General features: G+C 53.9%; 1 protein-coding gene across 1 annotated transcript in view; it reads right to left on the bottom strand.

Annotated features, from left to right (window-relative positions):
- Window positions 1-13,615, bottom strand: part of LOC145515373 (epididymis-specific alpha-mannosidase-like) — a 38,284-nt gene that overhangs the window by 7,051 nt on the left and 17,618 nt on the right. The window contains exons 8-14 of the mRNA XM_081515614.1: window positions 11,593-11,780; window positions 10,380-10,501; window positions 8,891-9,065; window positions 6,785-7,059; window positions 1,988-2,179; window positions 1,392-1,644; window positions 53-163 (exon numbers count right to left, since the gene is read on the bottom strand). Coding sequence (XP_081371740.1) covers window positions 53-163; window positions 1,392-1,644; window positions 1,988-2,179; window positions 6,785-7,059; window positions 8,891-9,065; window positions 10,380-10,501; window positions 11,593-11,780 — 1,316 coding nt within the window. The remainder of the gene's footprint in view (window positions 1-52; window positions 164-1,391; window positions 1,645-1,987; window positions 2,180-6,784; window positions 7,060-8,890; window positions 9,066-10,379; window positions 10,502-11,592; window positions 11,781-13,615) is intronic.

Here is a 13,615-nt window from a genome sequence, read left to right as displayed (position 1 = left end):
GCCCCGCCTGGCCCCTGGCCTGCCCATGGTGACCAGAGGGGCCTCCTCCTACCTCCATCTGCCCGCTCCCTTGGCTGGAGACGCCGTGCGCCTGCTCTGACAGCAGCACCAGCCTGCTGTGTTTGTCCTGGATGAAGGCTGACTGAGTCATGGGGTAGTAATTCTGTGGACAGAAATATTGCCAGATTGGTGGTCATGGTCACGGGCCGGGTGGGCCACCTGATCAGGCATCTCCCTAGGGCCCCCTCAGCCTCCCCACAGGCACAGCGGCAGCTCAAGGTGGCACTGGTAGCGGTGGGGAGGGGCTCTGACTTGTGAGATAGACGCCCTGGGATTCGAATCCAGCTCCACTGCTTCCTGACCTTACGAGCTGGAGGCCACAGGCTGCCCAAGCCTCAGTTTCAGTTCAGTTCAATTCACTCACTCAGTTGTGTCCGACTCTTTGTGACCCCATGAACTGCAGCACGCCAAGACTCCCTGTCCATCACCTCAGTTTACCCACCTGTAAAAGGGGCTCCCAAACCATCCCCGAGAAACTGTGGCAGGGACTCAATGAAGACATGTGTGTCAGTACAGTCTGAGATAGGCTAACGGTTGCCCGATAATAAAGGGCTCAAGTCTGGGCTGGAAAGCGGTTACACAGAGCAACCCTTTGCTCTGTTGGAGCAAGATGTCCTGGGCTGAGGGCCTTGGACTCTCTGGAGCCCAGCCCACAGGAGGTGAGAACCTGCCAACAGGGATGAGAGGGACCAGAAGCTCAAGGAAGACAGAGCAGGGAGGGGTCACATCCCCCACTGGAAGGAGAAAGAACTAACACGGATTGAGGCTCACGAGGTGCCCAGCCTGGCACTGCTCCTGGATCATCCCAGCTGATCATTCAGTGCTGAGGGGAGGTTACCCCCTTTCCCAGGAGAGCACCGAGGCCCAGGGAAGCCAAGGGACTTGTCCGAGGTCACGCTGCTGGGGCCAAAGCATCTCAGAGCTGAAATGATTTCAGAAATCAGCCTGTGCTCACCATTTCCCAGGCAACCAGGCAGTGGCTCAACTAAGAGCAACAAAGGAGGGTCACACCCGCTCAGGCCTGGACAGGCACCATCTACTTCATCTCAGAGCAATCCCAGCGGGTCAGGCATCTGACAGAGGAGGACACGCGGTGCCCACAGTGGACCTCAGGGACTTTCTTCATATGTGGGGGCACCAGAGCTCTGACCCCAGGTCTGAACAAGCCTGGGTCTCAGCCCCTAACGGCACACATGGGCGACAGGGGTTCTGGGAGATGCTCTGGAGGCCTCTGCTGCTGGAGCTAAAGAGGTGTCTCCAGCCTCGTGAGAGAGGCTGCCTCTCAGGTCTGCTCTGTGGCCACCGTCCCCATGGGGCACCACAGGATGTACCCGAGCGATAGTGTTCGCCATGTACTGCTTGTAGGCCCTGCGCTGCATCTGGTACCCATTGTTGTCGGAGTAGAGGACCCGTCCGGTGTTGAGATTGGTGCTGGTCCTCAAGATGGCCTCGCGGTTCAGCTCCAAGGGGCCCACCCTGTACTCCTGCTCTATGCGATGACACAGCAGTTCCCCGTCAGCACCCGGGGGCCTGCGGGCCAGCCGCGAGTAGATGGCATACGTGGGGTCATTGTCCTTCACCGTCCTGGAGGAGGAGCAGAAGAGATACGTCAAGCTGGGGGAGACTTCCGGATGCCTGTCCCTCCTCCTTTCCTACCTCTCTTCCTGTTTACCTCCCTGCCTCTTTCCTGCCAGGCAGGGCAGGCAGAGGTGCTTCTTGGGCAAAAGAACAGGAGGAGCCTGCTTCACCAGAGGAACCGAGCACCTGGCCAGTTCTGGGTGGCTTATTTCTCTGCATTAATGAAAACACAGGAACTGCTCTCGTGTGTATATCATTGCCGCGTTTCCCAGGTGGCTCAGTGGTAAAGTCCTCCACCTGCCCATGACCACCTACTGTGTGCTGTGCACAAGCAGAGGGCCACCCTCACCTGTAGAAGTATTGCCGGATCTCGGTCAAGAGCTGCCCCTCCAGGATCTCCATTTCCACAGCCGTCCACGCTGGCTTCGCTGTACCATCAGGAGTAAACACGTAGTTATCGGAAATGGATTCCTGACCCTCATCACTGTTATTGTGGTATTCCATGAACTCCTGGGTCACCCGGATGGTTCGGTTACTCTGTCTGCAGAGATGGAAAAGAGAAAAGAGTATGATTGTTGTGGACAGTTTCTTCCAGGCACTCTCCTTGTGATGGGATCCAGGTTCAGAAGGCCTCTATTTAATATTAAGACACCAACATGGAACCGGGAGTGAACAAAAATAACTTCCTCAGAGCCTATGTGACTGTCACGAGGACGCTCAATGAAGCTCATGCACTCAGCTTGGACAAAAGCTCCGTGGACTCCCCAAGAGCCCAGGAGGTACAGATTTTCTCCCTATCCAGGAAAGAATCCCACAGGAGGAGGGGAGAGAGGCTGCACAACACGCTCCCGAGAGCATAAGCAGAGGGTGTAACACGGTTTCAGAGGCTCTACTCTCACTGGCCCTGCCTGGTCACCCAAGTGGCCAGCAAGGGTAAGTCTACTCTTTACTGCTGCTGCTGCTGCTAGGTCACTTCAGTCGTGTCCGACTCTGTGCGACCCTATAGACGGCAGCCCACCAGGCTCTCCCATCCCTGGGATTCTCCAGGCAAGAAGACTGAAGTGAGTAGGAGTCCGTAAAACCAGAACATCGTGAACATTTGTCAAGCTGACCAGTGCTGTTCAGATGTCACTTGCCATGGCCTTTCCTCATTCAATTGTCCAGTTCTCCTACCCCTACAGGCTGGGATCATGAACACACCTCATGACTAAAGCACACGAGACTGGGGATCCCATAAAGACTGGAAGATATGACCTCATTTGCCCAAGATTCCACACCTAGGAAGTGCCCAGCCAGGACTCAGATTCAAATCCACATCCTGTGCTCACTCCACGAGGTTAGGACTTTGGGAAATGGCAAATCAATCCAGTATTCTTGCCTGGAAAATTCCAGACAGAAGAGCCCAGCAGACTATAGTCCAAGGGGCGGCAAAGAGTCGTACATGACTGAACATGCACACACTTGGGTTTAGGATCCTAGTGGTAAAGAACCCGCCTGCCAACACAGGAGACATCATGATCCTTTGGTTGGGAAAAGCCTCTGGAGGAGGGCATGGCAACCCAACCCACTCCAGTATTCTTGCCTGGAGAATCCCATGGACAGAGGAGCCTGGCGGGCTGCAGTCCATAAGGTAGCAATGAGCTGGATGGGACTGAAGTGATTTAGCACGCATGCACACATTTGGGGATAAGGGAAGAACAAGCTCAAGAAGACCCTTGGGAACATGGATTTGGATAGTACACCTAGGTGTAGTCTAAGTAAAGACACGGCGATGCGTTTGTATCCAGTGTGGCCCTGTCTGGTGGCAGAAGATGAAGAAGTGATGCCTCTGCACCCCTGTGGGGGATTTCTGTGGGGTCGTTGTGGGGACACAGAAGAGGGGGCATCTTAGAGAGCCCCCTGAGCCCCCTGGAGAAGTAGAGAAGAGAACAGAATCCTTTTCATCAGTCTGGCATGAAAGCCTTTCTCATCTCACCCCAGCCTGCCCCCCAGCTTCATTTCATAAGTTCTCTTGGCGCCATCTCGAAAGGTGAAAAGTCAAGCCACAGAATGGGAGAAGTTCCCAAATCATACACCCGATGAGGGACTTTTATCCAGAAAACGGAAAGAGCTCTTACAAGTCCATAATAAGAGAAAATCAACTTAAAATGGGCAAAGGATCTGAGCAGACATTTCACCAGAGAAGATATACAAATGGTCAACAGGCCCATGAAAACATTGCTCAATGTGAGCAGTCAACACGGGGTGCATACCCAATCCACAATGAAGACACGGCTTCATACCCATCAGGGTAGCTGTATCAGAAAAGGCAGAGAAATACAAGTCTTGGTGGGGATGTGGAGAAATCGGGCCCACATACTCCACAGATAAGAGTGGAAAATTGTGCAGCAGCCACGGGAATCGGTCTGGAAGGGTTAAACGGAGTTTCCTGTGACCTTGGAAATTCCACTGCTTGGAATCAACCCAAGAAAAAAGGAAAGCTTCTGTTCACACAAAAACTTGGGCATGCATGTTCACAGCAGCCTTATTCACAATAGCCCCCAACTGGAAACCACCCAAATGCCCATGAGTTGAGTGAGTAGTAGTTGCTCAATTGTGTCTGACTCTTTGCGACCCCATGATCTGTATAGCCCACCAGTCTCCTCTGTCCTTGGAATTCTCTAGGTAAGAATACTGGCATGGGTTGCCATCTCCTTCTCTAGGGGATCTTCCCAACCCAGGGATTGAACATGGGGCTCTTGATGTGCAGGCAAATTCTTTACCATCTGAGCCACCCGTGAAGCCTATGAGCTGAGGACTGGATAAATGAACCAAGATGTATCTCTCAATGGAATGTGAGTCTGGAGGAAGAAGGAGGTTCTCATTCAGGCTGTGACAAGGATGAAACTTGGAGACGTGATGAGAGGTGAAAGAAACTAGTCTCCAAAGGACCCCACATGGTATGATACCATTGTATGAAATGTCCGTAAAGGCAAATCCAGAGAGACAGAAAGGCAATTCAAGTAGCCAGGGTCCCCCGGCCGGGGTGGGGGGGCGGGCAGTGAAAATGGCGATATGAGTTTCTTTCTTTGGAGTGATGAAAATATCCACAAACTAACTGTGGAGATTCCTGCACAATTCTGTGGGCACACAAAATAGCATAGACGTGTACAGTGTAATGTGGTGACTTGTAGGGTATGTGAAATATATCAACATGCTTGTTATATATGAAAGAACAAAGGCCCTCCTCCAGCAAACTGGCCCTGGGGTGATCTGTGCACATGCTACACATGGCCCCTCAGGCCTTTGCACAGGCAGGTCCTACTAAGGAACCACCATCTGCTCATCTGACCCACAGATTCCCTCCAGCCTTCAAGGCCTCAGGCCTGGCTCTGAGTGTCTCATCCCTGCCAAGCCTCCTCTGAGCTGCCCTCTCTCTATGCCAACAGCCTGCCCTCTCTGGCTGTGTGGCAGGTTGTACCTGTACTGGGAGGTGAGGGAGCCCAGGAAGAAGTTCACCTTCCCTCACCTGAGCCCAAAGCACCTGAAGACACACAGGGGTCAGGCAGATGGACAGCAGGACACTCCGGGGAAGCGCTGGGCCGGGATGTGGCTTGGGTGTGGGGCACCCGTGGGTGGGCAGAAAGGGATGGGGAACTGGAGCCAGCCCTTCAGGGGTTTTCCAGAAGGGACGTGGGGCCTGAGTGATGATGGAGCCCAAAGCCGGCCGGCAGGCTTCACCTTTCCCTGCCTGACCAGGGAGGCTCACATGTGCTGGGGTTGTACCCCATTTCTGCTGCTCCCCGACATCCTTTGCTGGCTGTAGTCAGCCCTCCCTCCCTGCCTCATGCTCTCCCAAGACATCCCTGTGGACTGACTGAAGGACAGAACTTCCCGTGAGCCCCATTGGAGGGGAGTCCTGGTCTGAGCTTAGAGAGCTGCTGACAACTGTCGGGGCTGAGCTCCCGGTGACACTCGCCTTTCTCACGTCAACACCCCGTCTCCCTCCCCTGCAGTCTGCCCCCTTTCCTCTCTTTCCTTCACCTCACTTTCTAGCCGGTGCTCCTCCCAAGCTTCCGGTTCCCCTGAGTCTTCTGTTCCTGTGAGGAGGTCACAGGAGGAAATGGAAGTGGGTGTGTAGGAAGAGGCAGCTGAGGAGGAATGAAAACTGCCTGGGATGGGACCTGAGGATGGACAAGGGTGGCTCCAGACTCTGGGAGCCAACTTTCCTGGGGCTCAGCTGCCTTCGCCGCTGTAAACAAATGACTCCTGATAAGGGACTACATGAGCGGATGGATAGATAGATGGAAGGATGGATGGAGATGTGGAGAGGTAGGTGCAATAGATGGATGGATGGATGGGAGGGTTGGTGGATGGATGGATTTTCTGTGTCTCTCAATTTTAAAAAGTTTTACAATGGCTACACTTTTTCCATGGTGAACTTTTCAAATCCCCCCCCCCTTTTTTCCTGTGGACCAACATCTTTGGAATGAACAAGTTCACAAAAGGTTTTCTTGACCTGGCCCAGACTCACACATTTCTCCAGTATCACAGCTTGAAAGCATCAATTATTCAGCCTTCTTTATAGTCCAACTCTTACATCTGTACATGGCTACTAGAAAAACCATAGCTTTGACTCTACAGACCTTTGTTGGATAAGTGATGTCTCTGCTTTTTAATACGCTGTCTAAGTTTGTCAGAGATCAAATCAGTCAATCCTAAAGGAAATCAACCCTGAATATTCATTGGAAGGACTGATGCTTAAGTTGAAGCTCCAATACTTCAGCCACCTGATGCGAAGAGCTGACTCATTAGAAAAGACCCTGATGCTGGGAAAAATTGAAGGCAGGAGGAGAAGGGGACGGCAGAGGAAGAGACGGTTGGATGGCATCATTGACTCAATGGACATGAATTTGAGCAAACTCTGGGAGAGAGTGAAGGGAAGCCTGGTGTGTTGTAGTCCATGGAGTCATAAAGAGCTGGACATGACTGAGCAGTTGAACAACAAGACGCATACACCTAGAAATAAAGCTTGTTACACAGCAAGGGGCTTCACCATCGTCACATCCTTGACATACAGCTGAGGAAATGGAGAACCAGGTGAAGCATTACCTGCCCAGGTCCCAGGACCCTCCTGGCCTCAGAGTCGGCAATGGCTGCACCTCACCTCTCCCAGATGCTGTGCATCAGGTTGGTGTCCTTGTCCAGGTACACGGTGTAGCAGTCGTTTTCCACGTGCACCAGGCGCCTGCCCACTTGCCTATGATCTCTCCTGGGTCTGCGGCCAAAATGGTTGGTGCTGTTCACAGAGACCCCAGTCTCCTGAGTGTCCTTCTGGGCCCTCCTCATGGGCCTGATGATGTAATACCGGTAGCTGAGTCCTGGGATGGTGGTCACCACAAGCAGGTCATAGGCAGATGGCATCTCCTTTGAGTTCTGGACCTGCAAGACCAGAGGGACAGGATCACATGATGGATGTCACGGGGGGAAGACATCTCAGTCTCCTTAGCAATCCTGGGCTTACACACCTCCTGGATGGAGTGCTTGCTTCCCACTGGGGCAGCAGGGTCATCCATCATTGAGCTGAGCTGGGCTCCCCTCCTGCATCCTCTCTGTTCAACAGGGTCCTAGCCCAGCCCCTTCTCCCTCCTCCCTCCTTTCTCCTTTGGGGCCAAAAAACCAACATCCCTCCTTCTCAACTCTCCCTGCTGTTTCCTGCCTCTGAGCCTTTGCTCACACTGTTCCCTCGACCTGGAGGGCCTCCTCTTTGGAGGGAGCTCTCTTGTCTCTTCATCCTCCAATTTCCTGGAGAAGGGAGGTTTTCTGGATTTTCCCCATCTCCAAGTTATCTGATTTAGGGATGTGATGAGGACTCTGGATCCATGTAGGCAGCCCCCTCACTCTCCAGGGAACTGGTGTCATCTCTGGGCTGTTGAGGGTTTTGTGAAGGGGGGCAATTAACAAGCTCATGTTGGTTTTCGCCACCTCCAGCCTGGTTGTTCTCTGAACTAAAGCAGACACGATGTCCCCACGCATACCTCGCAAACTGTCCTGAAGGTTTACCTCCACTACAGTTATCATCTGTCACATTCTCTACTTTCTAATTTTGTTTCCTACTTGGATCCCCCTGCTAGAATACTAGCCCCCTGAGGGCAGGGACTTTTGTCTGCTTGCTTATTAAAGTTTCTCCAGCACCTAGCGTAACCCTGACACGCAGTAAGTGTTCAATAATATTAAATGCATTTATTCTTAGTGGGTATTGTCTTTGAGTGGGGAGAGGGGATGTTGTGTGTTGGGTCTTCTCAAATAACATCCTTCCCTCCTCCAGCAATGTGAGAGGAATCTTCCTCCTGTGTCTCAGCCAAAGGCTGGTTCCTGGTCGTCACTCCACATCTTAACTGTCCATTTCTGTGTCTGCTCCCTAAACCCCAAGTGACTCCAATGTCCAGTACTCAGCTTGAGGCCACATCCAAGATAGGTGTTTGGAATTGTTTTCTGAATGGCCAGGTGATGGAAGTACCTCTGCCATCTCCACAAGGAAGGATCGGCTGGGAATATGTAGAGCACCCTCTGAAACCACTTTCAGGTCCTGGTTGTGGATGGAGATGAGGAAGGACCACACACTCACACTGGATGTGGGTATTGCAGAAAGAGGCAGCTTGGGCTCAGCCCCTAACATGGCACATCCATAACGATCCACCTTTAAGATCCTTTATGCCCTTCCACACAAGGTGGAAGTTTATGAGCGTGTGTGCTAATTCATTTCAGTCATGTCCATCTCTTTGCAACCCTATGGACTGTAGCCAGTCAGGCTCCACTGTCCATAGGATTCTCCAGGCAAGAATACTGGAATAGGTTGTCATGCCCTCCTCCAGGGGATCTTCCCAACCCAGGAATCGAACCCGCGTCTTCTGAGGCTCCTGCATTGTAGGCAGATTCTTTACTGCTGAGCCACCGGGGAAGCTCAGAAATTTACATGAGAATATACATATTCCCAAAGGAGAGGCAGGAGGCAAAGCTTCCCATGCAGCTTAGATCACCCTGAGACGTTCCAAGGAGACGACAGTAGAAGGGACTTCTGGTAATGTCAGATGCTCAAAGCCCATGGTCAGTCCCTTGGGTGGATCTCACTGACCCAAATGGACAAGTGCCCCATTATGGTGAGAGCAGAGTTATTTCATGATCACATCAAAAGTTTCCCACTTCTAGGGGTCCCTGCTTGGATCAGAGACAACAACCACAAGTATAGCTGAGGCAGGACTCCCACCCATACCTGTGTAGGCACAGGGTTGCCTGTCTCATCTGTGACGCTGACCTCGGGGAAGTCCACAGTCAGAGTGACAATGGTGGTGACTGTCCAGGCCAGGGGATTGTAGACCACGGCAAAATGCCCCCCAGGCTCCGGGCCTGCACACAGACAAGAAGTTTCACTGCTGCCACCTGACATACTCCATACATCTGGATGCCCCTCGGAACATGGGAAACTGAGGCAGGTGAGACTGACCCTGTAGATCCTAGGAGAGTGGAACAGGCTGACACTTGGGCTCAGACATGTAGCCCCCTCCACACTGTTCATACTATTGTCCTGATTTCCAAGCGCAGGGGGTGGGGGCAGCCCTCCAGAAGTTGAGGGTCCATGAGCTCCTCACCCATCTCTCCCTGTCAGCCCACTTTCCTGGTGAGGACGGTGAGGCCCTGAAAGGTGAATCACCTGCGCAAGTTGTCCCATCTCCTAAGGCCTGGCTCCAAAGCTTCGTGCACTTGGCAAAGGAGGGGTGGAGAATTCTCTGGAGATTGGAGGGTCAAATTCAATCACCTAGTTCAGCACTGGAGGCCCCTGTGATGCGGACCTGGATACCCCTTCTGCTCCATACGCCAGTCCCCCACCACGTGTTGTAGGTTCTTTCCTTCCCGATGACTCCCTGATCCCTGAACACCCACACTTTCCAGCCCCTGGCCTCTGTCCGGGCAACTCCTATGGCAGGATGCCTTTCTGGGGTCCCCACCTGCCCCTTGCCCGGGGAGCTGCCCTCCTGAGCTCATGGCAACAGAAGGCCCCACCAGCACTGAATTGGACCCCAGTTCTAGCTCTTTTTCTGAGATTGTCTTCCCCTCCCAATCCCAGTCTCTGTGGGCAGGGGCCTGTCTGCTGCACCCCTGGTCCCCAGGGCCTTTCCCAGGTGTGAAGGTAGGATGGGACTGTACACAGACCCAAAGGGGAGGGCAGAGTAGTTCAGGTGAACAGCGAGGTCAGAGAGGAAAGGGCATGGTGACAGAGAGCAGGCTGAGTGTGGGCCGCTGCAGAGGTGCAGCAGGCCTGGTACCTGCCCGGGGAGATCAACCTGTCTTTGTCCAGGATTTGCAAGGATGAAGCCCGTCAGTTTCAGGCAAATGGCCTGATCAGTCACTTTCCCCTTGTGAAACTGTCATAGTCACACAGGCTGGTCAAATGGTGGGCCTGACATGATGCGACCCCAAGCTGAGCTCAGGAGGGACAATGTTAGCATTTATTCCTCCCTCTAGCTGTCACATCACCCCTTCTTTGTTCACGGAGAAGAAACAGGGGCTCAGAGAAGTGACTGCCCCTTGCCAACGTCCTGATGAAAGTAAGAACCACACCTGGGATTGGGACTCAGCATTTGAAGCCCATTGGAACAGGCGTCTCCACAAACCCCGAGGCTCTCTTCTTAGAAAGGGATGGGGACCCTGCCAGGCCTCAGGATCCACCACCAGGGGCATGCTTACCGGAGAGGACCGGGGACCTGTCCTGGATGATGGAGGCCATCAGCTTGCGTACCCCCTGCATCCCGGTGCTCAGGTGCTCCACAAACATGTCATTCACGTTGGGGGTGTGAGCCCCTGTGATGGCATAATGGTGCTGGACCTGGGGCCCCCCAAGAGCGGGAAGGAGTGGGGTCAGGACCTGCCCCTGCTCAGCACCTGCTCTCCTGGCACCCACTGGGCACTGGCTCTCCTTCCTTTTCAGCAGGTGCTAATGGAGAAGCTGGGAGTTCCTCCCACTTTACAGAAGAGGAAACTGAGGTCAGAGAGGCTGATAGACTTGCCCAACTTTTCTGTACCTTGTCCTTGATCTGGGACAAAAAAACAGACTTCTGGATGGGACATCCCACCACCACCACCACCCCCAGCTTCACTTCCGGGGCCTAGTCATCCCATAAGTGCTGCTAACCTGCTTCAGACATGCTCCATACATGACCTTGAACTTGTCTGCACTGAGTAGGGGTGGGATTACCTCTTCTTCACAGAAGAGAAACTGAGCCACCATGGGGTGAAGTGACATTTCTGGCCACTCCAATGGAGGCATAAGTCAATCTGTTTCACCCCCCTACACACAGTGACTAGTCCTGCCAGCCGTTAATTCCCTTTGGGTGACAATGAAAGTCAAGGTTGGTGTGGCCCATTTCTGACCGGGCAAGGACACGAGTTATAGAACTTCTTAGATCTCAGTTTCCCCATCTGTACAGTGGGGGACAAGTGAGATGGAAATTAGTGAACAACTTCCTCTGCAGCAGCCACAAAGCCCACAGGGTTATGTGTTAGGTGTATTATCCCATTCAATTGACTGTCACCTTCCTAGGTAGACATGTGGTTCTCATTGTCCAGGGAGTGAACTGGGCTCAGAGGGAAAGTCACTTGCCTGAGGCCACACAGCTCAACTGAGATTTGAACCTGGACAGGACGGTTGGGCACCAGTGCTGCTCCACTTTGCCCTTTACCCTCTGGGTGAATCTGGTTCTAAAGCTCAGCGAAGCCACCAGGTGGAAGTCTGGGGACCTAGCCTTGATGCAGCTTCATCATGCACGGGTCCTGGGACCCAAGGTGACCTCAGTGTTCTCATCTGTCAAGTGGACCTGTAGTGACCGGGGACCGGGAGGATCTGGTGGCCTAGGGAGGGGGAAGCACACACCCAGGAGGGTCCAATCCTGTTCCTGCCACTGAGAGGTGTGGCGTTACCTCGGAGACCGCCCAGCGGAGCTGCTGGAGCTGCTGCAGGGCCCAGGCCCGGTCCAGGAGCCGGTGGGGAGTCAACATGAAGCGTGTGAACATGGACTCCCCGGCATAGAGCAGAGCGCTGGCTCGCCGCGCCAGCCCCTTGAGCCCACTTCGGGAGGCGTAGAACCCGGTCCAGGAATGAAACATATCTAGGAGAAAAAGTCCAGTAGTGGCTGTGAGGTCCTGCCCATGGAGGCCCCTGAACCCCAGTCTGGGAAGGGCTGAGGAAGATTCAGCTAGTAATGGGTCTGCCTGGACAACCCGGGAGACAGCTCAGGATAGGCATTGATCTCAGGGTTCTTACCCCAACTAGGCCAGCAAAAGCCCAAGACCCCTGAAAGGCCTGGGTAGATGGGAAGGTCTGGCTGGTCTGGGCCAGGGCTGGAGAGGCCTGGATACTGAGGTGACAGGAATGATGGAGACATGAATCCCAGTGTGAGCCTGCGGGTGCTAAGCCATTTCAGTCGTGTCCAACCCTATGCGACCCTATGGACTGCAGCCCACCAGGCTCCTCTGTCCATGGGATTCTCCAGGCAAGGATACTGGAGTGGGTTGTCCTGCCCTCCTCAGTGTGAGTCTGGGACCCTGGGAAAGCCTGTGAGCAAAGGTCTTGGACGACTTCAGGGGGGGAGAGAATGGGATGAGGGCCAAGAGGACAGGACCCACAGAAGGGCCTGGAGTGCTGGCAGCCCTTGTGTGTGTCACTTCTAGGGTGAATAGGAGCCTAGACAGGCCTGCATTTCAGTGGGGTCCCTCTGGCTGCCTGCAGGAGGGGTGGGAAGGATGGTGGCAGCTGAGAAATCCTAGTGGCCACTGTCCTGACCCTGGACTGAGAGGACAAGGTGGGGGTGGGAGGAAGGAGGCTGAGCACCTTGGGGACAGGCTGTGACTCAGCATGTGGTTCAGTGTTCCCTACTATTTCTGCTTCCTGCCTCCTCCCCAGGCTAGTGGTGGTTTGGTGGTTTAGTTGCTAAGTCGTGTCCGACTCTTGCAACCCCATGGACTGTGGCCTACCAGGCTCCTCTGTCCATGGAATTCTCCAGGCAAGAATATTGGAGTGGGTTGCCATTTCCTTCTCCAGGAGATCTTCCTGACCCAGCAATCGAACCCAGGTCTCCTGCATTGCAGGCAGATTCTTTACCAACTGAGCTACAAAGGAAGCCTCCCAGGCTGAGCTGTGCCCCCATTCCCTGTTCTTCCCTCAAAGAACCTAGGTCAGACCAGGAGGGGTAGCCACGTAGCCTGGGGAAGGGTCACAGATGCAAGGGTCGTCCACATTCCTCCCCCGCGATGAGTGTGTACAGGTCAGGCACAGCCTCTCCACAGCCTCAGCTCTAAGCTCTACACCAACGGACCAAAGCTGTCAAGATCCCACAGCCCTCAGATCAGGACCCAGACCTCCTCTGTGATGTCCAGTCTCTGATTAAATGGTGCCTCCTCCAGGAGGCGGAGAAAGAAATGGCAACCCACTCCAGGATTCTTGCCTGGAGAATTCCATGGACAGAGGAGCCTGGCGGGCTACAGTCTATAGGGTCGCAAACAGGACTGAGCGACTAACACACCTCCAGGAGGTTATGCAACCACGCCCACCCACCTCCACACCCACTGGACTTCTCTGCATCCCCTCCACCTGGATGAAGTCACTTCCCCACAGACTTCCCCCTCCAGCCTCAATATAACCCCGCCTACATCCTTGTATCCTCTCCCACCTCAAGTGTAACCAGACCCACATAGAGCGTCCACTTCCACCTGGGGAGGAGCCCTGCCCACTTCCAAGTAGCCCCTCCCACCTACACCAGCCCTCCAGGCTCCTCTGTCCAAGGAATTCACCAGACTAGAATGTAGCCCCGCCCACCTCCATTAGCCCCTCCCATCTACACCAGCAGTCCAGGCTCCTCTGTCCAAGGAATTCTCCAGGCCAGAATGTAGCCCTTTCCTTCTCCAGGGGATCTTCCCAACCCAGGGATGCAACCCAGGTCTCCTG

This window comes from Giraffa tippelskirchi, chromosome 1, assembly GCF_054371585.1.
Source record: "Giraffa tippelskirchi isolate mGirTip1 chromosome 1, T2T-mGirTip1v1.2.pri, whole genome shotgun sequence".
Classification (NCBI taxonomy): Eukaryota; Metazoa; Chordata; class Mammalia; order Artiodactyla; family Giraffidae; genus Giraffa; species Giraffa tippelskirchi.
This window is presented reverse-complemented; position numbering and strand designations above follow the sequence as displayed.